The sequence below is a fragment of the Macrobrachium nipponense genome, chromosome 44, assembly GCF_015104395.2.
Source record: "Macrobrachium nipponense isolate FS-2020 chromosome 44, ASM1510439v2, whole genome shotgun sequence".
In the NCBI taxonomy this organism is placed as follows: Eukaryota; Metazoa; Arthropoda; class Malacostraca; order Decapoda; family Palaemonidae; genus Macrobrachium; species Macrobrachium nipponense.
In genome coordinates this window covers 16,913,556-16,938,555 of record NC_087221.1, presented here as the reverse complement: position 1 = coordinate 16,938,555, position 25,000 = coordinate 16,913,556, and the positions used below count along the sequence as shown (strand labels likewise).

The following is a 25,000-nucleotide window of genomic DNA, read 5'->3' as shown; positions in this document are numbered from 1 at the left end:
AAGAAACAATTTGAAAATATAGTTTTGGTTTTCTGACGATTCAAGAGAAACTTATGCCTAATTGGTTTAACTCTTAAGAGTTGTAAAAGCTTTCACAGTAAGCGATGAGTTACTTCTTGCCTTAAAATCTCTCTCTCTCTCTCTCTCTCTCTCTCTCTCTCTCTCTCTCTCTCTCTCTCTCTCAAGAAGCTAAACTGAAGCTATGTATGTACATGTGAATGATTGTGTTCATTACACTATTTGTATGATATTAGTACCTTTAATTCTGCCCCATTAGATAAAAATGGAAAACGAACAATTTGATGTAAAGTATCCCCTATATTTACTTAATACTAAGATGCCTACTTTACTGCGCCGGTCATCGGACACGTCGAGACTTCACAAGGCGTTCCTAAAACTTTCAGCTTGCTCGGAGCTTTAAATAGTTACGCTATGTGTAAGTTTTAGGTAAATAAAAGGATATCTGGGTGTACATTTGCAACTGAAAAGTGTTTTAATAATTTACTGTATGCGAATTACACCGTTAATATTCGAAATAGGATATTGTTATTATTGTTTAATGTAAGCTGAATGTAACACTCTAAAGCCCGGGTCGCAGTGTTACCATACGCAAACACCACAGGCGGATGGACAGGTGGAAAAAAACCGAGTATAGTCTTCTTGCATCTTAATAAATTATTTATTTATTAATGTATTGTTTTTTAATAAGTGGGATTTATTTATGTATTTCCCTTTACTTCCTCTTGCTTCTACCTAATGAATACCATATTCTTTGGAAGCTTGAATTTCAAATCAGTGATCGATCCCTTTGGGCTTGTTCAATAGAATAGGTCTCATCTACTCAATAATAATAATAATGATAATACTAATAATAATAATAATAATAATAATAATAATAATAATAATAATAATAATAATAATAATAAAATGAGCAGGATAGACTCATCGATACTTGCTGTATGTGTCTAACATTGCTTTTCATCTTGTTTACGTAGATGGGCCGAGTCCAGAGGGCTGTTTCAGAATTCATAGTGCAAGGAAGGATCTGTCCTGATATACGCCATGCTTATCCTAAACCACCATCTATTATCATACATTTCACAGTTGGAGTCATTGGTTCATTTGATTTTCGAAACTGAACAGCAACTTAAGTGACTTTCTAAAAGTTGCTGGTTTTCAAAATAAATTTATTGAATATAAAGGCGATGTTGCCCAGCCATCCATTTTCGTTAGGGGGCCAAGGCACTTGACGCTAGAAGTCTCGTGGTACTTAAAAGAAGGTGAGAACTTATACGTTAGAGCTTTCCTTCCTTTTTCTTATCGTTCAGTTTTAAACATTTATATATTTTCGCTAGATATTACGTGGTAAAATGATTTCCTTGTAATGTATTTTTACTGGTGTTAATCTAATGATTTCTTTGTTCGCAAATGGGCAATCTAATTTGTACAATTAGTCTTTTTTCAGAAAAGATAATAATAATAATAATAATAATAATAATAATAATAATAATAATAATAATAATAATAATAATAATAATAATAATAATAGTAATAATAATAATAATAATAATAATAATAATAATAATAATAATAATAATAATAATAATAATAATAATATTAATAATAATATGTTCTATTAAAAAGAATGGCAGCATCAGTGGAATTGATTTTATATAAAGTCTTTTCGAGCCTCCTTATCCCGATTATGTACATGGGCCAGCTCTTAAAAGATATTAGCCCTGAGGAAAGAGACTAGTGAGAAGAATTGAAAAGACTTATATAAAATCAGCTCCACTGATGCTGTCATTCTTTTTAATAGAACATGCTTGACAGAGGGTCTACTCCTTTCAAATGATAATAGTGAAAATATTTATATCTCATGACCAAGTTACATTAGGGCTGAGTTTGGCGTACACAAACAAGAAATTTTAATGCAAATACTTAACTATCAGTAAAATTAGGAAAAAAAAAAACAAAATTAAACATGCATAATGAGATTCACGGGTCGCATGTAATTCAGCTCAGATCCCTTGAATTCACCGAAGTAGTCGATACTGTTGGCATCATTTTGGGAAATGTGGGCTTAATTAGGAACTTTGTTCCCCCTCGGTTGCCTGGTAAAAGCCGACTTAACGTTTCCCTGATATTATTATCGCTGTTGTCAAATCATGATTCACTACCAAACGATGATGATGTTAATATAAGTTTTAGGGAATATTTTCATTATATTTTGCTGTTATTGTTGTTGTTTAAGTTGCCACGGCTGTTAATGTTACAGCAGAAATTTTGAAGACGGGGCAAGTTTGGGAGGGTATGCACAGGGCACTCGTGGCCGGAAACAGGAATTAAGTTGCACCAGTCTCCTGATTCCTTGCCTTATAAAAACCTTGTTGCACCCAATGAGAACCTTTGATTTTTACATGGTAGATCATGGCAAATTTCGGAGGCTAATAGATGAGGTGAATTTTAACAAGAATGCATGTAGAATTATTACTCACTTTTTATATCAGAAGTGTATGGATTTGTAGTAGCCTCAATTTCCTCTTAACTTCATGATGTCCTCATACTTTTTGGAGACATATGTCATACATAGAGGGTAACTTTACTCAGATATAATGGCTGCGAGCTTTAATCCTTCTGTAGCTGTCATGGGGTCTTCATTTTTTCCTTATTTATTTATTTATTCATTTATTATTTATTTATTTATTTATTTATTTATTTATTTATTTATTTATTCATTTATTTATTTATTTATTGGGATTTGATTGTTTGCTGTAAAAAGGGCATCCTAAAAGTGTGAACGAATCCAGAAGTTCAGAGATCATCGTGGCTGTTACAAATACTTGAACAAGAACGTTCGTCATTGAGTCGATGAGCAAAGCAAGTTTTATGAAATAAAATTCAATTGAAAATGCAAAAACTTTGAACAATTCCTGATGACTTGCACGTAAAATGTGTCAAAACTATTTTAATATCTTACAAAAACAAGAACTTTTAAAATTTAGAATCTATTCTTATCAGACTTAAAAATCCATCTTCAACTTCAGATGAAACTTCGTTCAATTTTGTAAGTTTGTGTTATGTTATATTCATATTTCATCCACAAATTTCTAGTTAGGTTTTCTTACCATGCATCTTTTACGAAACCAATCCGCTATTTTTAAAAAAACGAAGATAGTATTAATGAAATGTGCAATTTTCATTTGAGTGTTCATTATATTTAATAGCTGAATGGCCAGCTTTGATTAGAAAATTCGGATGATTCTACATTCTGCACGACAATAGACGGTTAAGAGTTACCCCATGCATGTTGTTGAACGAAGAGAAACTCCCCTTACGTGTGTATATTGGGTTTTAAATCGACCATTTGATAACTTGTAAATACGAATGAATAATAACAGGACAGAATACTAAACATTTCCCAATTTGCTCAGAAGTGGACCAGTTCTGTACTTGTTTCAAAACGGAATGCAGCAGCAAGCTGAAATATCAATTTGATTTCACTTGTCAAAGAAAATTTTCACTTATAAATATTACGACCCAGAGAGACTGGAGGCGTATTAAACTCATTTTATTATGTAGAGTCCAGTGTTTAAATAGAAATAAGTGACAGATTCAACCACGATCTAAAGGGATTGGAAGCGCATCTCTCCGTCTTCAGAAAAGTAAAATGTTTAGATCAAAGTAAGTAACCAGGATATTGCAGAGCGATGAAAGTGACTTGAAGGATGACCTACCTCGGTATCCTTTGGGTCCTTGAGGTCCTATTTCCCCTTGCTCTCCCGGCGTTCCTGTGGAGGAAGAGCGTTCGCTCAAAGTATGAATATTATTCCTTTACTTCAAGGCGATGTAACATGATATTATATATATATATATATATATGTGTATGTATGTATGTATGTATGTATGTATGTATGTATGTATGTATGTATGTGTTCACATATATATATATATATATATATATATATATATATATATATATATATATATATATATATATATATATATATATATATAGTTGTATATAATTTGCACTTCACAAATGGACCACTGATAACTCTTCAATGTTAACGTAAAATATTGAGAACACAAACTCATAACCTTCATTCTACAATTTTTGTCTTTACAGAAAATATCACAAAATAAATGTTAAACTAAATGCTAATAATCCCCATTTCACTATATTACTTCAGATTTCTCTCCTAGTTATGATAAAAAAAATAATCGGTAGAAAATAAGTAAAATCACGATAATAATTTAGTTTGCGAGATACGAAGAGTCATGAAATAGAAATAAACAAGTAATAGACTGTAAAAATGAGTCCTCGAAGGATGAAATAAATCATTTACAGTTCAAACAAAGACGCATATTGTGACCTGGTTGACACAAACATTATTTAAGCAACGTAAATAAGGACATCCCGGCATGAGATAATAACGTGAGTCATGATGTAATGAATCAGTATTGCAGGATATTGAGTTACCCTTCAAATGAAAATGTTCCTTCATGCCTCATGGGCTGCTTGTGGGTCGTTTAGAGAAAATCTGTTTGATGTTAGATGTATTATGGATCCCCGTAGCCATTTATGACAGGCAAGGGAAGATTAATGATGACTAAAGATAACTATAAAAAAGGTGCGGGAAAAATGCTAGAAATTTAAGGTAGAATGTCATCTTGCAAATTGCTGGCTGTGTACAAACAATAACGAATAAACGAGATACTTCAGATAAAAGAAAATAGTATCGCGTTTTAAGTAATGCAATGTATTTCGCAAACATCCTTTGTCTGTCGGAGCTTTAGTTTACAAGTTCATTACATCCCTCGAAAGATGAAATGCTAAAGGCGTCTTCAGACCGTCAAACGAACAGAACGCCAGCGGTAACTACTTTAACCCTTTGCTGAAAATATCTCAATAATTATTGAACAATGTCTCACTCACCATCCGTTCCATCTATTCCGTCTCTTCCAGGAGTGCCAGGCTTTCCAGGGAAACCTTTGCGCTTGGATTTACCATCCACTCCATTCCGGCCGGGTATTCCATCGAGCCCTGGCTTCCCTGTTGGTCCGTCCTTCCCGTCCAGTCCAGGGGGACCTTTGAGAAACAGGGAAGAGGTTATGCAAATGAGGATCAGCACAGCATGACCTCTTCCAATTCAGTCATTATTTCTTTAAGAGTCATCTGATAGTTCATTGTCATGGATTGACGTTGGGTAGGAATGGCACAAACGTGCGGAAGACTGAAACATTATCAGGGAATGATGTGAGATCATGCCTCTTCATTTGAATTACCCATGCGTTAGTCGGAAAGATTGTCCCTGAGATAAATGCAAATGAACTTTGATTATAGGAAATAACTTTTACTCCTGTAATACATCACATAAAGGCCTTCTTAACAATGAAGTATATTTTTTGTGATATTCGAGAAATTCCGACACTGTTACTCTCCCATCTCATGAAAGCCAACGAAAGTTGAATAGATGACACATGAATACTGAGTCTGTCTTAGCCTTGAGGTCTTCGAACCTGAATCTCATTCTTTGTTGGGAAAGAGTGCTTCAAGTATTGCTTCACAACATAGAATTGGACAAAAGGCCTTTAGGGCCGAGGTCTACGGGAATTGTGGATCCTGTACAGTTCAGGGGAAATATATATTCTGGTATCACATCATTACATCAAAAACTAATTTAACATTGATGAGAAATGTTACAAAAGCGGCAGAAAACCATCCTTTTCTGACTGATTTTGGAGTCGTTGAGACATTCAGCTCCCTCCGAAAAAAATAACACACACACACGCACACGCACACACACACACACACACACACACACACACACACACACACACAACTAAGTCTTTATAAGCTCTTCTTCAAGGTTCTGTTTCCCACACTACCTGATGAAAAGGAAAAAATAGTTATAAATGTTTGCAGTGAAGACGATAATTATCTTTAATGACGCACTATTTTTCATTTTAAACTAAAGAATCTCTTATTTTAACGATGAACTACACTTTCTGGATACAGTTGCTGCTATAAGCATTTTAACTTGGCATAGTAAGCGTATCCAGTCACTGTAAGGAAACGGAAAAAGAGGTCTTTTTGGCTGAATGTTAAATCTATATCACGTAAATGTGATTGTATATACAACTACCACACCAATAAGTCGCAAACATTTACGTCTGATTTTACGTAGAAATTAATTTCCTATCTGTAGAGAGTCAAAAGCTACCTTTCATCATGGTGAGTAATTTGAAAGCTCCCAAAATCCCTGGGGTACGTCATTGATCTCAAAATGTTACCGGTTCATCACATTATTAAAAATGGGGATATATACAGCAAACTTTCAATGAATTTTGACGTTTAATATGTGGATGTGTTGTTTTATTTTTTCCAGTGTTTAAAAAGTATTTCATCCTTTCAATGATATCAGCACACATCCATGGAATTAACTATAATCACAATGCTTCAAGACACGCAACTTTAAAAACAGATTTTACGACATTTTACAGGCAAAAACTAAATAACTAAATAAATAAGCTAAAATAAAATAGAATAAAACTACAAACAAATCTCATTATCTGTGGACAGAGAGCAAATCAGATTACTGATATTGAGACGGGTATAACAAGTTCCAAAAATAAGTAAATCTTAGTTTTACCAGACCACTGAACTGATTAACAGCTCTTCTAGGGCTGGCCCGAATGATTAGATATTTTTACGTGACTAGGAACCAATTGGTTACCTAACAACGGGACCTACAGCTTATTGTGGGATCCGAACCACATTGCATCGAGAAATGAATTTCTATCACCAGAAATAAATTCCGCGTTGGCCGAGACGAGAATCGAACTTCGGACCACCAGATTGTTTGTTTGTTTGTATGGTGTTTGTAGCCGAGCGCGAAATGCACTCGGCCAACGTGGAACTATAACAAGTCCCAATAGATTAGGTATAACCTACACATAAAGTCACGAAAATGTCAATAATTACAAACTTATCGTTTGTGTGGGATGTAATGCCGTTTCACAGGAAAATTTAGGAAGCTGATAGAATTTGATCTTGGTCTTCACAGATCAAACTCCACTCATGGCTGGGTAAGTTTCACTTGTAACACAACCTTACTGTATCTGAGCCAGTGATATAAGTTTTGGATGGGTCCGTAAGCATAACTGCTGTTTCGTCAGTTGCCACTGCCTGATTCCCTCAGGTCCTAGATTGGGTGAAGATCAACGTGTATGTGTTCGATGTCGATGACCCGTTCTTTGTTCCTGCTGCTCTTTGAGCACCTTAAATTGGGCTAAAGGACTATTTTGGCACAATGCTGGCATTTCTAGCTGACCCATGATCTATTTTGAATAACGCTTAAGGGTGTTTGGTCTCTGTCACATAAGCAATACTTACCTTTGACTCCCTTCTCGCCCTTCATTCCCTTAGGCCCTTGTTCCCCAATGGGTCCCTGTTCACCAGTAGGACCCTGCTCTCCAGGCTCCCCAGGAAGACCTTCAGGTCCCTCTGTTCCATTGAAGCCTGCTCTCCCGGGTTCTCCAGCAGGACCGACGATTCCTTGCTCTCCGATAGGACAAGAGTCTCTTGTTTGGCTGCAGTATTCTTGTATTGCCTCGTACTGTAAACATTCAGAAGTTTGTTTATCACTGTGGTTGTCATCCTCAATAAATTAAAGAAGTCCAACACAAAAGTAATCAAGCAAAGTGCAGATGTATTTCAAACACACTATGAATACAACCATCAACCAATAATGAGTGTCAAGGGAATGAGTTGAAGACTTACCTCTTGAAAGATAGGTTGTGCCACAAGTATGCTTGTAATTGCATAAAGGAAATATTATCATGGGTCACTAAAATATGACACTGTTACAGATGATCAGTAATAAAATTAGGTTAGTGACGCATTGATATTTCATTGTCTTCTTCCAGCCATTGGACATCATTGAAATAATGTATCACTACTATGAGGTACTCAGGAATCAGTATTCAGTGTTATATGCTAGTATATGCATCAAGCTACAAATTTCCTTTAATATCCATTTCGCTGTACCTCGGAATTAATGTTTTCATACACACACACACACACACACACACACACACACACACATATATATATAATATATATATATAATATTATATATATGTATATAGATGTATATATATATATATATATATATGATATTCATACGCACACATACACATACACATACTTTCACACTTGGTCCAAATCTATAATTGCGGGAAGACAATTTTTCTGAGGTAGTAGCTGGCTGGTAATAGTGTGTGCTCGTAACTCAAACAATCTTCTATGCAGGTTACAATGTTTATGGGAATTAAAATTTCATCTCATCCAAGTGCCTTTGAGTAAACAATTCGCCATATAGACACTCACTTATATATGAATATGTGTGTATATATTATACACACACACACACACATATATACATATACATATATATAGATATATATATATATATATATATATATATATATATATATAATATAATACCTTATAATAGCCTCTGCACATCCGCTACGATAACAAAGAGTAGACAGCGTCTACCCCAAAAACCAACACATTTTTGTAGAAATTCTGCTTCTGAATGAAAGCGACAGTGAATAAAGAATACCGTAGGGGGGTGGGGGGTTGGTTGGGTGAGGGGGAGCGCACGTCCCTTTTAGCACCGTTCTTTTTCGTCGCTCCTCCCTTCCCCTTCCCCATCCCCTTCCCGCTGAAAGGGTTAGGAAGCGAAATTCATAAATGGGTGGGTGGGTGTGCCAGCATATGTTTCATATTTCAAGCCAAAAGTATTTTTTGCCGTAGCACCGAGCGGTAAGCCCGACCGCTCCCTCCCTCCCGTCTTTGGGAGCGGTATTTATATACGCTGTATATATTCTTAGAGGACAGTTGCCGGGTGAATTTGGTTTATCTCCCCTTCATGAATTGCGCTGAATTTTTTTTTAACATTTTGTACTTCTTGTTAATAATTGGGATCATCATATATATATTTATATATATATATATATATATATATCTATATATATATATATATACATATATATATATAGTATATATGTATATATATATATGTATTATATGTGTGTGTATATATACATATAATGTATATATATATGTGTGTATATATGGTATATATAAATATGTATATATATATATATATATATATATATATATATATATATATATATATATATTCATTATATATATATATATATATATATATATATATATATATGGATATATATATATATATATAGTATATATATATATATATGTATATATTATATTTATGTATGAATGTATGTATTCGTGTGTCTATCTGTGCGTCCTTGTGTGCGCGCGTTCAAGTGAGTTCACATGCAAGCAAGCTCGTTGACTTGTGCAAAAACTCTCTCTCTCTCTCTCTCTCTCTCTCTCTCTCTCTCTCTCTCTCTCTCTCTCTCTCAGTCCGTCTATTTATCTATCTATCTACCTGTTCTGTGCATGCCTATAAAACGCGTTAGCTCGAGTTTTTTTCCCGAACATTTTCACTGGCACGACATCAAAGCTACTTCGAATCTTCGTCGTTACGGTCTCGAAATTTCCGTGAGGAGGAGGTACCGGGTGCTGTGCAAGAGTGGTGTGTTGTCTTATGTGCCAAGTGCCGCCTTTTGAAAGTTGCTCTCGAGAGATTCTCGTAAGAAGTTGTCTTTTATGTTACGAAAAATTTCAGGTGACATTTCTGACTCCGAAGCGAATGTGATGTGAATCAGCGATGAGAATCTGTGGGGATTTTTTTTTTTTTTATTTGTAGAGTAAATTGTCTCCTTGTCTCCATGAATGTTTATTTATTTTGACATGTCCCTTTCGCCTTGTATTTCTAAAGCGTTCTTTCATGCATTTCAAATATTATAGAAATAATTAGCATACTAACTAAATATGCCCGTTCAGTCACTTTACAATCTTTTCTTTTTACCGGTGAATATTCGTGAATATAATAATTATTCTGAGGAGACTGAATCCCATTATGTGGCTATTGGGACAGAATTGCAAAGAAACTTTCTGTCTCTGGGTTTTCTAAATTGTAAAGGTAATTTGCTTCCATACCGAATCTCAAAAAAAAAAAGTAACAACTAGTGGGGTCTGTAAATTTTTTCAAATTTTCATTGCACGCCCATATTTGTATTGGTTGTACTGAATAAGATGGTACCTAGAGAGCATTTTTAATATTTAGAATAGATTGTTGCTCAGTGGGTCAGCTATCACAGATGCCAAAGTCACCTAACGCTTGCCTGCGCTGAAAGGCTTTTCTTACAAGAAAGTATGAGGACGATGTCATACATGTCCCTTATATAAGTCGCCATTTTGGCATCATTGACCTCTCTCCTCCGAGACCAGATTGGAATGATCTTGATCATAAGCTACACGCAGAGGTTTTTGTTTTTTTTTTTTCTTTTTTTTTTTTTTCTTTTTTTTTTTTTTTGCTATAAATGACAGTGTTCCTGAAAGTGTAGTGTTGCATACCCCAAGGATGGGTTTAAATGACATCTTTCTTCATGCATCCATTGTTCCCTTTTCCCAACTTGTCTACCCACATTACCCACCTTACTTGCCAGATTCTGTTGAATGTCACTGAAATCCAAGTTAGTATATAGAAGTATTTGGGGGTTTTAAAAAAGTAAGTTTTTAAATAGCATGGAAGCATTTGAAGGTTTATAAAAGAAAATTCAATGTTTAACATCATGGAAGTATTTGGAGGTTTATATAAAGAATTGAATCTTTAAACAGCATGGAAGTATTTGGGGGTTTATATAAAAATAAATTCCAACAGCATGGAAGCATTTGTAGGTTTAAGAACACAAATTTGAATATATAAACAGCATTAAAGCATTTGGAGGTTTATAAAAAAAATAGTTTTTAAACAGCATGAAATCATTTAAAGAGCTATAGAAAAAGGACAGTTTTTAAGCAGCACGGAGGCATTTGGAGGTTTATAAAACAAGTAAATAATTAACCATGCTAAAATTACTGATTCGACCTTCGCCAACGCCTCTACAGAAGAGATGCGTAGATGTTACTGCTTGCAAGAACAGGGATTAATTCATTGCTCATTTTTGGCACTTCATTTTGACTGGTTCTCGATGCTAAGTTTTGATGCTATTTTTGATTCAATACAGTGACCCTACTGGCACCGCGGGAAGTTTGTCTAATACAAAACCCGTTTTGCAAAAACTGTTATCAAATGTGCAGTGAGGCTAAGAAATGAAAGTTCACATATTACAATGGAAAACCAACTTTCCCAAAAATTGGGGCAGTGGAGCCATCTTAGATTCGACATTCTTACTCTGATCAAGTGATAACTGAGTGGATAGGTTCGAATCCTGTACAGGAAAGGGTAGGGGCATTTATCACGTATCCCTTGTGGTGTAAATTATCCCCAAGTTATAATGGGTCGTTTGTGACTAAGTATTTGTATTTGAAAATATGAAAATTTCATATGTACAGTTAGTGCCAGACTTACGTACCTACGCACACACATATATAGATATTTATTATATATATTTATATATTTGTAGAACCCCATACAGGAATATTTTACCATTTTTGGTGTATTTTATTTTTTAGATATGAACTAATTTATTTTTATTTATTTGTTTATTTTATATAAATACATAGCTTCAAGACATTCAAGAGATTACAAGACAGGATAACAAGAAAGAAAGCCGCGAATGAGAAATTATTATTTTGTATTATAAAAAAACAACATAACAGTTGAAACATGACATTTTATAAAGAAAATAAATTCTCCCAAGTAAATATAATGAAAGCACCTAATGGGGGCCATTCTTCCTCAGCGCTTTGGCCCACTTATGTCATTATCAGATGGCGAAATGAAATTCTATAAAATGCAGTGCACTAAATAGGCTTTATTCATAAGCTTTGAATAAAATGGAATTAATTCCCGTTACAATTATGCCATATCAATTTCTCTTCCATTAGTTTCATTGAAAATAGGATTTGAATTCAGGAAACCGGAACGTCCATTTGGTTGATGCATTTCGTCAAAACAAATATGCACTACTTCTTAATGCGATTTTGTACCGTGAAATTTAACAACAGATTTTAAATCATACAGAAGCGATGTTAAAGCGATGATGTCTGCATAGTGTTCGCAGGTTATTCATTAAAAGTGATTTCATTGCTCTCAAAAGGCTTTCACGTAATCGTTCAGAAACAAGTTTTGATTGTTACTGAAGGCACCCGTCACAAGCACTCCTACATTTTCTGAGTTTGTCTGAGCCCAGGTTATTTGTCTTGGGATTATTATTAATCCCTTAATGGATGATCTTTAAATTGTAACAATAGAATTGTCATATGTTCATGCTTGCCTGGATTGATTGATCATTGCTCTCTGGAGAAAGACGGGTGCGTGATTGATGGGGGTAAATCATTGTTCAAAATGGACGTTTCATCGAGAATCTTGAAATAACCAAAACAGCAGTTCCAGGAACCTCCTACGAACCTCATCCCATCCAGAGCTTAAGACAATGAAAATTGGGAGTTGAAGGGGTTAGACAGCAAATGTAGATCAAAGATCTACAGGTGAAACTGGGAGAAAACCTCACAGTTGAACTAAGAAGTAAAAGTCAGAAGTGTTGGACAGCAAAATTGAAGAAAGGAAGTGGGAATGGGAATAGAGTTTCAGCCTAAAAGTGGTTGCAGCTACGGGTCAGTGGGACGCTTCAAACTTGACTAATGCTTACAGTGCACCACGTGAGGCGCGCTGATGGGAAAGCCCCCTCCCCCTTACGGAATTTGCTGGAAGATGTCAAGCAATGGAAAGCATTGTTGAATTTCCCTGATCATTATAATCAGTCGTGACTACAGGCCACGAAGAGAAAGAAGGAAAACGCAACAAAGAAACCATCCAGGAAAATGACGGAACGTTTTAGAAATACAATAAACTTCAGGCTGGGAATTATTGCAGAAGACATGAGGCATCTTGACGTCAAATTTGAGTGAATAAAACATTCCTCCATTTCTCAGCACGAAAGAGGATTTGGTCAAGAGTTCAGTTGCCACACAAACCCACAACGAAATTTGAATTCTCAGAGAATATCACAACAAAGGAGCTTATCGACATTAGAAATTGTTTCCATTACTATGGTTTTGAACGCTGAAACATTTTCGGTAAGTCTCTGTAAAAAAAAAAAAAAAGGGGGGTTGGGGGAGCTTCCGATAATCTTAGCAAACTGATACCTTCTGCGTGACATCTGAGAATTACATTGAACAAATTCGTGACCTCACAGCGACCTCACGCCACAACTGACTCAACAACGAGAGAGAGAGAGAGAGAGAGAGAGAGAGAGAGGAGAGATTCCTCAACACCAGAGGATAGCATGTCGTAGCTTTCCGGTTTAAACAGGATCAGTTCACAAGAACATTTTTAATAAAAACAGATTGCGTCTAGAACCAAGTGCCTTGTGCACGGAAGTGTGCATCTCTCGACCTGACGGCTTAATAAAGCTTTCAGGGATAATTGTTTGTTCTCAGAGTTGGTAGCGCAGTCATTCATGCTGTTAGATGACTCGAGTTCAAACATTCCTCGGTTGAAGAAGCTTTTTTCTTTACGTAATTACCAGTGATGAATTAAATGCACGAAGATGTACGTATTTGAGCACGTAGTATTCTCGTGCTTGTCGAAGCACAAACCATACTGGAGTTAATTAGGGAGACCTAAGAAACCGAAGAGGTTCATTCTCACATCAGGAGAGAAAAAAGGAAATTATGGTAATTAGTCTCTCTCTCTCTCTCTCTCTCTCTCTCTCTCTCTCTCTCTCTCTCTCCTACATACATATCGAATAGTGGAATTCTTGCATCCTCACCTATTAGTTGTATTGCAGAATCTTTATTAAAATCATCCTTTGTTCAAAGGATACATAGTCTTACAGAATACAAAAAAGATACCCAAGACTTTACTCAGGGAACGGCCACATTATAATAAAAAAAAAAAAAAAAAAAAAAAAAAAAAAAATTCAATACAACCCCTGTAGAAGAGAGGAAAAAAAGTAAGTAAAAACAAGTTTCAGTACGTACGCATAAACGAACAGTCCTCAGATGCTGAACGATGACCATAAATAATGTAAACATTAGATACTATAGTCAGATTCACATCAACTGTGCATTTGATGTCAAGGTCAGTCCCTTACGACGCTCCTGATTGGCTATCGATAAGTCAGTCACAGGGCTGAAAACTCTCAGTCTCTCTCGAGAGTTCACAGGGCAGAATCTATGCTCCATCTCTCCTGAGGGATATATCTTTCAAAAGTATCCCTCTGGAGGGGTAGAACATACATCCTGCCTATGTGAACTCTCGAGAGAGACTAAGAGTTTCCAGCCCTGTGATTGTCTTATCAACAGCCAATCCGGAGCGTCGTAAGGGACTGGCCTAGACACCAAATGCACGGTTGATGTGAATCTACTATAAAGCCTGGAGACCATCTTCAAATTCTAGAACATTAATATCCTATTCGATGCAGGGAAGAATCTTTCACAGTTCGACACCAAAGGAACAAAAAACTCTGAAAATGGATAGGAGGGTATGATAATGACGCCTGGGAGGTGGTTGAACGTTGAAGTAAGTTAAATATAGAAGATGTAGTCTGGAGTTCGCTGGTAATTACCGCTGTAGATTCTCGGCACTGATGCACAACCTTAAAAACGAACCTTTCATTAGCGCTGAAGATCACCAAAATGATACCGAATGACTTGTGCAAACATTTATGTCAGCAGTCTTGCTTTCTTTCGTAGTAGGTACAAAATAATCCTTAATTTATACCGCCCTGTTATGATTTGAAATGTCTCGAATTTACATTTTTTAAAAGGGGAACTGTATAGGAATTGTCTTAGCTTGTTTAGTTAGGCCAGGTGTTGGGGTGTTAGTCACACTTTCTAGATATTTTTTAAAGTTTATTTTTAATTAAAAAACCAGGCCCACAAGAAAGGATGAAACGCACGCAACAACGGATAAGCGTCTCAAAAGGTTTCCTGGAATCTCGTCGCAGTTTCCAGCAAAAACATCATACGCGAGGCTATATATCCCAGTAAGGCTTTCAAAGTTAATCGAGTAAATTTCGTTTGAATAAGCTTGACGTTGCAAACAGCTACAGACACCGGGCATCATCCTTCTGCCAGCAAGAATCCCATAAGTAAAATGACAAACTACAAAATAAATGTGATTACCACATCATGCAGGATTTTATCAAGATAGGAGTTAACCTACACACCAAGACAGTTCTCCAATAAATCACAGTCAACGTACAATATAAAAAGTCTTGACATGACTGTATTCAACCCCAAGCTAACGATTGATGTACAGTACAGTGATGCAGGCACATACCACCAATAGTTTCTTAGGAGCTGACAAATCTCCCTTATTCACGGCAAAGTATATTCATCCTTTCCCCGGCCCTCGACAACGGACCCCCCCCCCCCCCCCTCCCCCCCCCCCCCCCCCCCCCCCCAACTCCTGAACAATATAGAAGCTTTGAATGCAAACATTAATAATTACGAGTTCCCCACGCTGACAGTAATTTAAAAAAAAAAACAGTGGCAACAACAATGACAAAAATTCAAAGAATAGGTAATTTCAGAAGAGTGGAAACTGTAGCCCTGTTTACCTACCCACCCACCCTTCCCCCCTCCCCACCCCCTCCCCACCCCCCCCCCCCTCCCCCCCTCCCCTCTTAAAACAAAAGGACCCTCGCAGCTACAGATAAACAAAAGATTTTCAACAATAGTTGCGGTTCACATAAATGTTTCAAATAATAACCCAGGCAGATGATTAATTAACATGAAGGGTGGATACAAGTATTCTGAAAAAATCAAACTTCCGTTGGTGACATAAAGACGAATCTGACTCATTCAGTTTACTGAATAACCATAATATTTTACTCTCACTGAGGAAAGGCAGACATTCGCACGTTTCAGTGGCTGGCAGCCAACAAGCAATCAAGAGGAACTTAGCAATATTATAAAGAGAGTGAAATATTCTTGGAGTGACGGAACTCCCTGGAGTTTCGGTATTCTTATGATCCCCGTATTCTGATAAAACAGTTTTTTTTTTTCCACCCTGTATAAAATTCCCCCACTGGGCATTACGAAAGTTGACTCAGAAGATTATGTATAAAATAAATATAAGAAAGCTCCAATGGCAAATTTCGTGAATTTTAGCCATTATCCATGTGGTGACTTCCCAGTGACAACGATACCACAAATATTTAGGAGAGAGAGAGAGAGAGAGAGAGAGAGAGATGGTGAGAGAACAAAATTATAGGGAGAGGAGGAGAGGAAGAGATGAGAGAGAGAGAGAGAGATTAGGAGAGGAGAGGGGGGGAGAGCGAGAGATTTGAAACGTATAATTATATTGTAAGATAAAATCTTGTATCATTCCCATATGGCCAAGTGTCACGAGAGGTATAATGTTTCCCGTAGCATCGTGAGAGAATTAGGTCAACCCGTCTGGGCTGAAAGCGATCTTGCTGGGAAATTGAGACGCCAAGATCGGCTGTTTAACATGAAATATTGGTGACCCCCGAGAAGTTCTCTGTTGTTTGTCTTTCTTCTTCGAAAGGCAACTTTGTTGCTCTAGCAGTGACAAACCTTTATACGAATATTACAGAACAATATTGTTTTCTTGTACAATTTCAGTTCTGTTGATCACAAAAGAGAAATAAGTTCCTTTATGTATAGAGAATGAAACTCTCTGACTGAAGAGTTCTCATAAACATAAAGAAATAAAAAGAAGATTTGAATCATGTTTTTATTGCGTTACCTGGGCTTCAATCGAAAATTATACGGTTCCAACGTCATCATCTTGCCCCTCGCCCCCCTCCCCCAAAAAAGAAAATATCTTCCTAATCTTATTATGTGTGTATATATAAAAATATATCTATCAATATCTATAAATATATATATGTATATATATATATATATATATTATATATATATATATACACACATAATTTTCACATCCTGAGTTCCTCGCTGGACGAGTGGTTGGTTTTCGCGCTCGGCTGCCAATCCGGTGATCCGAAGTTCGATTCCCGTCTCTGCCAATACGGAATCAGAGGAGTTTATTTCTGGTGATAGAAATTCACTTCTCGATATAGTGTGGTTCGGATCCCACAATAAGCTGTAGGTCCCGTTGGTAGGCGACCAATTGGTTCCTAGCCACGTAAAACTATCTAATCCTTCGGGGCAGCCCTAGGAGAGCTGTTAATCAGTTCAGTGGTCGGGTAAAACTAAGTATACTTAACTTTTTCACATCATGAAAATACTTTGTTCAGAGACTATATATATATATATATATATATATATATATAGGATATATATATATATATATATATATATAGTATATATATTAGATAATTTTTCATATCATTTGTCGCAGAAAATATGAATAATGTAGAATTGCCCGTTGGAAATCATCAGGAGTGAATGTCCTGTGAGTGGCGTCTTTCATTCTTGGCTACCTTCAGTAGAGCAGTCATTGAAATATCCTATACTGTATACCTCCTAAATAGTTACTAAATGCAGGAAGCACTTAAAAATGATCTAGAGATATTGAAACCCATCATGACACTGAATGAACAGAGGGGCAAGTAATATATTCAAAGAGAACTGATCTCCAACATTAATCATACTGAGTGGTACTACCACCAAAATTACCGATTAGAAGAGCATTGACCGTAACCAGTCAGCTGCCTTTGTAGAATATCGATGAAAGGGAATTTGTATCATAAGAATGTCTGCTTTTAAGTCCTAAACTCTTCAGCATTTCATTTCAGGGGTAAAACCAATTTCCATTGATCACTGAAACACCCAGAAGTGAATATTAATTTTTTTTACCAAGCAAAACTTCTTTTAGTAATAAGCAGTCGCATGCAAATGAATTTAAACATGAAAAACCATAAACAGTCTCAAATGACGCTCAGCATTAACCTTATCCCCGTACAACGATAGTTCTGTTTATCTCCTTTTCCGCTGCCTTCTCCAGTTTTACTGTTCAACTTTTCTAACTGTTACTTCTTAGTGCATAGGTTCCCAACCTTTTTAGCAGGTGACCCTAATCATGCTCATCCAGCCATATCCGCGACCCCACTGGTTTTGTGCAGTGTATATGTAACTATATAGTGTATGTGTTGCATGGCACTATATTACTGACTATAAGCTGTATAAGCAAAGAACAAGTATAATTTTTCTTGTAAGAGGCATCGTAAGGCTGTGAAAAAAAGAAGAGACAAAATGAACATTAATAAATTTATTTAACTTTATTATAAACATTTTCATCAGAAAAGATTGTGTTACATTCCACATAGGCAAGCTAAGGATAAGACTGTTTCTTCTCAACTGATAACTGATTTTAAAGGAGCCTTGGAACTGGATTTCAATGGTAAGTTTTTCCATTCGTGGCTCAATCGTAGAAAGTGCTACTCTGAAATTATGTTCAGGCTGCAACCGATTTCTACTATTTGTTTCGATGGCAGCTAGGGATGCAAACCCTGATTCACACCAATAAGTTGCAGCGAACGGCAACAACACTTTCTCAGCCTCCCTTCCAAGGACTGGTTTCCCCTTCATCACAGCAGTCCAGACCCAGAACACGCCTAGTGATTGTTGCTTGAAGTTGAAGCGAAGGGTTTCATCATGTTGCACCTTGATGAGCTCTTCTTGCAGATTTTGAATGGGAGATTTTTTCTCTGAAAGGTCTTCGACGTCGACATCGAAGTCTGTGCGCACCCATTTGTATTTTTCATGCAACTCTTCGTCCGGAAAATACTTATCAGACTCCTCGCTCAGCTTTTCAAGATGCTCTACAATGGTACTTTATACGCCCAGAAGTGAGACGTCTTCTTCGTCTTCCAGAAAATGGTTCAGGGGTGGAAAGGACGCAGTCACCCCACCGCCCAATCTTTCCCTTCCACAACTTCAGCTTTGACTTGAATGCTTTGAGCTTTTCTGGCACAAAAAGATGAGTTTCATCTTTTCCTTGCATGGATATATTCCGCAGGTTCAACTCAGAAAATACATCTGTCAGATATGCCAATTTAAGTAAACACCTTGTTTCTGAAAGCCTTGATGACATTCCTTGTTTCTTCTCGATCAAGAACAGTTCAACCTCTGCACGCAGTTAAAAAAAAAAAAAAAAAAAAAAAAAAAAAAAAACTCTCTGGGGCACTTTTCCTCGGGATAAACGCCTGAGAGAAGAGTAGTAAAGTAGGTGTTCACCTACCTAACCAGTACGACACTCAGGGACACCAGCATTAAACGTACATTATTGAAATTTTGTGTATATAAATATATACATGATTAGATTTATGAAGCCAGCAAATTTGCTTAAAAATGTCTCGAGACAGTGTTGGTGGTTTGGTGTTTAAAAAATGTCTTGAGACAGTGTTGGTGGTTGGGAATTTGCATTAAGATTATAATACCCACGGAAAATTTTGATGCATAAACAGCAGTAATATACTCTATAATTATGGCAACATAGAAATATAGCATATGCTGAAAACATTCTCACAATAATAGGGAATTCATCATATTTTATGTTGAGTGGCTGGGTTGGGAAATGATGTTTAAACCGACCCCTACACTATCAATAATATTGACGTCAATCATATTGACTCAATACTGGGGGTCTTCAATCATTTGCGTTCACACTGCTCAATAATATTGAAAATAATCGTCATTTCTCTCTTGGCCTTCACAGCGGCAGCATGCGCTCTGACGAGGATTTAGTTTACAAATACTTAGGTTTTTTGTTTTGTTGAGGAGAGAAGAGAACAAATAAAAAGAAGTGGGTGGAAGAATGAGTAAAAAAGAAACATTGATATACACATGAAAACCTCTTGGATGAACTGAGATTCAGTTTAGACAGTTTCTTCACTTAGATGGATCAAGGTTTGATGAACTGTTGAATTTAATGAAACCCTGAATAGAAAATAAAGAAACACATTTGAGAAAGAGTATTCCAGTAAGTCAAAGATTGTCGGTAATTCTTCGTTACTTGGCCACTGGCAATGCATTTGAAGACTTGAAATTTTTAAGTGCGATGTCGCCTCAGTTAATCAGCTAGATAGTCACGGAGAAATATTATGCAATTATGTGCCGTCTCAAAGTTTATATAAAGATAGAAAACATTAACATTTTCTTTTAGCTTACTTTACTAGACAACGATTACATATTGAATGAAAAAAATATAATCATAAAATGTACCTTACTAGCCAATAATTACTTTATTTGGAATAATATAAATAATAATAAATGAAAAATTTTGAAAAGTTATTTTACTACCCAATAACTACAGTATTTGAAGAAATACACGTAGAAAAAAACTTTATTAACCAATATTTATATCACTGAAATGAAGGAAAAATGTATAAAGGGTCTTTCATGTGAACTACTCTGAACAGAAATTAATTGTACTTCTGAGGTCGAAGGCGTTCTTGTGAGTTAAATTTATTGTCACTCTCACCCTCACACTACACAATAGTTAAACGAGTCAATAATACTGACGAGGTTGTTTCAAACATGACCTCAGACTGTCAAATGTTATTGACAATAATGGGAGGATTGTCAATAAAATTGACTAGGGTAGGGTGGCCATTAGGCTCTCTTCACACAAGCAACTTTTCCCCGGACGGGAAAATTGCCGCACGTTAGGGTGTCAAGAAGGCGTCTGCCATGCAGAAATCGTGATTTCCAAATGCCGCTCATTTCACTTTGTAGTTTGCTTGAAATGGAGAACGTCAAGCAGAAAGTGGCTTATGTGTACTTAAGAAACTTGTATAGTCACTCATATAAATTCACGGATTTCTCCGGGCATAAAGCTGAATTCCATCCAACCCCTTTCTGGACAAGGGGTCTGTATAGTGACGTAAGACGGGCAAACACCAAAACTTCCCACAGCAGAATTACTAGGTAGCTGAACATTTGGCCAGTTTCGCACTCCCAGACACCTGTCATCCACAAAGGGGTGAAATGGAAATCTCTCTCAAACACCCGGACATCCATGAACTTATATGAGTGACTGTACTTCATCACTTTTCTGGAGCACATTGTCTTATTGTCCAACCACTCCAACAGCCTCTTTTCACTGTCTTGAGTGCTGAATGGGCGAAAGTACCTCATTGCTTGCTTGACAGCCTAGTTTTCATAAACTCAAATCGCCACTCTTTTGGCGCTGTCAGGCAGGGAAGAAGATCCCATCATTGAGCCGAAGGAGAAACTTACCTTTCAAGAGGAGAAACAAAGGCCTAAACGTTACTTAGGATACCAAGGGGCGTCTGTGATATAATTTTGTTTAAGAAAGCACGACAAATGACAACAGTGTAGGACTGTACAAGAACGTGTGTTGACACGTGTTTGTTATGAAAAAGTTACGTGAACGATTGGAAGAGAAGGAAAAGAGGTTTGTGTGGCTTACATTGACCTTTAAAAAAAAGTTATGATTAATATAGATACACTGTGAAGGTTGCCGAAGCAATGTGGAATTGTTATTCGTTGAGAGAGTGATTTTTTTATGATGAAAGCTAAAAGGGTAGAGGATGAGTCACAGGAAGGGCATTATATGGTGGAAATAGACATAACAAGACTGAACAGATGTAGGATCCAAGGGGGAAGTCATTCACAGGGTATATAAAAAAGGAAAAGATATAGTAAAAGAAATAATGTAACGAACTTCTGAGGCAGAATAGCTTTCAGAATTCCATATCTAGTCTACATATAATTGGCCAAGGAGATATATGTATATAGGTTAACTGATTTTTTCTGCATTAAAATAGCATACCTTGGATATGGCATCACTTGGCAAAACTCAAACGTTGTCGAGACTGATGCCGTTGGTCCCCATAGTGTCAAAACAAATAATATCAGGGCATTATGGGAGTGCCTTCGACCTTTCTTAAGGTCTTTATTCGATAGTCATCTGTTGTATGAAGCTGTCAAAATCATGTCATTTATCCAAGACGGAAAACCAGTCGTATCTTTGGCTTGTTCCATAGAATGTTCATTATGGATAATAATAATAATAATAATAATAATAATAATAATAATAATAATAATAATAATAATAATAATAATAGTGTGTAGCTCTCAGTGCCGAGAACGGGATTAACTTTGTATAAGGTCCATAATAATATCAGTGGTAGAATGTGAGGCTATATAAATGTATAAAAATGCATTTATACATTTTTATAAAGTCTCACATTCTACCATTGATATAATATGTGGACCTCATACATAACAACAACAACAACAACAACAACAACAACAACAACAACAACAACAACAACAACAACAACAACAACAACAATAATAATAAAAAAAGTAAATTTATACAAGATGATGAACCTAGTCTTTGCATGAACGGAGACCTGTAAAGTACCCCAATCTTTTCATGAAACTACTCCCAAGATTGATTGAATTACAGCAAAGAGGTATGAAGACGAACAAGAGCAGCTGAACTGACATTCAACTTGTAGATCTTATAACGATCTAGCCAAGCCCAACTTGAATGGGTATGTTTTTCCTCTTATTAGAATCGTGTGGTTATTACCACTCATTTCTTTAAGCCTACGCACAAAAACACGACGCGACGCGTAAGCTGATGTAATCCTATTTTATTTGTTAATAGAAGACGGAAATTTAAGAAACTCTTGAATTATGTATAATTCGAAGGGAAAGAACGACGCCAACTGCAGTGGAATCAGAGAGGCTTCTGTCAATGAGCACAAATGTCAACAACTTATCTCGTACGGGTACTAGAGAACCCGATGGCCTGATGACGTCACCCATTCACAAACACAGTGACCTTGTTAAGCCTGGGTTTAATCCTTACTATTGTTGCTCTGCTTACGTTGTTTGGATCTTCCATCTTGTGTCAGGCAGACTCCTTTCTCGTTTCCATCTTTTAAAAATTAGAATTGTGACAGGCTTACATATCCTGAAGTGGACCTCATTCAATAGAAGACCTGAGTGAAAAATACTGTTCCTATTGTAGTTTTTTTTTTTATTTCCAGGGTGACAATGAACGAACAAGTTATGTTAAGCGGAAAACCTTTATCATTTCACACAAAATGCGCCGCTACTTTAACTGATGAAATGTACCCAGATTATGAATGGCATTTTTACCCTTTACCATACAGTAATACCCTTGTATATTAACAGAAGGTCGAATAGTTATCAACAGGTGAACTTCTTCCCGGACAAGTCCATTATAACTAAACTCGAGGGATATTGATAAGGAAATTTGGAAGGCATTCTTTCTTAAGTTTTAACTGGATCCAGGTTTTTTATGGGTTTGTGTAACGGGTTTGGTATCAAAATAAGTAGGATTTTATTTCGTGACCCATTTTGCCCTTTGCTTTTACCAATTTCATCACCCTGACCAAATGAATAATGTGCAGCCACGGAGACATAACACAGTAGTCCATGAAATCCACCTTTAAATTCAAAGAATTCTCCTTCTTTGTGGTTATCAAGGAAATCCTCACTTTTCATAAATAATGAATTTCTCTGAACTAATGGCCTCCCACACCTTACCTCCCATTACCCTCAACATTACATTTCTAACAGTTGTGTCTAAACATTTATCTGAGTCTTTGTAATCTACTACATACTGCTTTTCCCATTACTCCCAAGAGCGAAATGCACTTCTTTCTTAAGAGAAGCTTCCTCGTAGGGATTTCACGTGGTGCACTGTAGGCATAACTAAAATGGGTGTGAAGCAACCCTTTGGCCCATAGCTGCAACCACCTTTTGACGTTTTACTTTTACCTCTATTCCCACTTTCTTCCTTCATCCCCTGGTAGTTGTGACGCCAGATAACGCACAATCAATCAATCAATCTTCCTTCAACCCTGCTGCCCATTAGTTCTTCGTGCAACCTTGGGGCTTTCTCTGGGTTACATCTTTTGATCCTTGTACTATCTGTATTTCATGGATCTTCTTCCTTGTCAACCAACCACCTGCTCCTTTTAACTGTGTTTAGTGCTGGATAAATTGCCCCAATGCTTGGCGTGGCAGTCAAAATTTCATAAAATAAAAATCAGTCCTCATAGACCCTTGGTTTATTCACTATCTATCTTGGCTAAAGGTACACGTTGTTTTTTCCAATTGCGCATTTCGTTATCTAAAAAGATCTTTCAAGTAAAACCATTCCATGTGCCTTTCCAGCATGCTGATTGTTGTTTTCACCACACCCACAAAGTATGACACTTTTCCCTCAACCTGACATACTTACGTACCTTGTCAGCCACTCGATTGCAATGTCGTCTCCCCATCGCAGCCTCCCAGTTGTAATCCCACCAACATCTGGTGTCCCTCCATTTTTCAACCTGAGGACCTCCCGCCTTGCATATTCAGCAGCCAATTCCACAAGCATTCTCAAATTTACATAAACTTCTTCCACTCATACATCTCTCCTCTTCTTCTAGGTTCATCATTTTTCCATAATACTTACTCCAGTGACGCAGAAATTATTTTTTAAAGTCTATCTGACCTCACTCTCTCTCTCTCTCTCTCTCTCTCTCTCTCTCTCTCTCTCTCTCTCTCTCTCTCTCTCTGTGTGTGTATTTGCCGTTCTTATACACAACTTTTTTTATGCTCGTGAACACACTCGCTATTGTAAAGAATGAATTTGAATGACCTCCAACCTTTTCTTTTGCCTTTTTGCCCGGGGCACTTCACTCATTTGTCTTCTGTGCCTCTTCACGACCCTCCTTTTCATCCTTCACTTAACCTCTCGTTTCATTGACACACTACTTATTGTTTTTACTCAATCTACCTATGTGCCTCTGACCCCAACACGCCATCTTCCTTCAATCCTCTTCCTTACGTGCCTAAACCAATAAACACTCCCTTCTGGCTCAGTAATTCCATCCTTCGAGTTTGCATACTACCCTTCCAACACTCTTAACTATTCTTTGCCCTTAGCAA

General features: G+C 36.7%; 1 protein-coding gene across 1 annotated transcript in view; it reads right to left on the bottom strand.

Annotated features, from left to right (window-relative positions):
- The window catches only part of LOC135204053 (uncharacterized), a 70,222-nt gene that overhangs the window by 28,141 nt on the left and 17,081 nt on the right, over positions 1–25,000 (bottom strand). The window contains exons 3-5 of the mRNA XM_064234018.1: positions 7,400–7,622; positions 4,940–5,092; positions 3,738–3,791 (exon numbers count right to left, since the gene is read on the bottom strand). Coding sequence (XP_064090088.1) covers positions 3,738–3,791; positions 4,940–5,092; positions 7,400–7,622 — 430 coding nt within the window. The remainder of the gene's footprint in view (positions 1–3,737; positions 3,792–4,939; positions 5,093–7,399; positions 7,623–25,000) is intronic.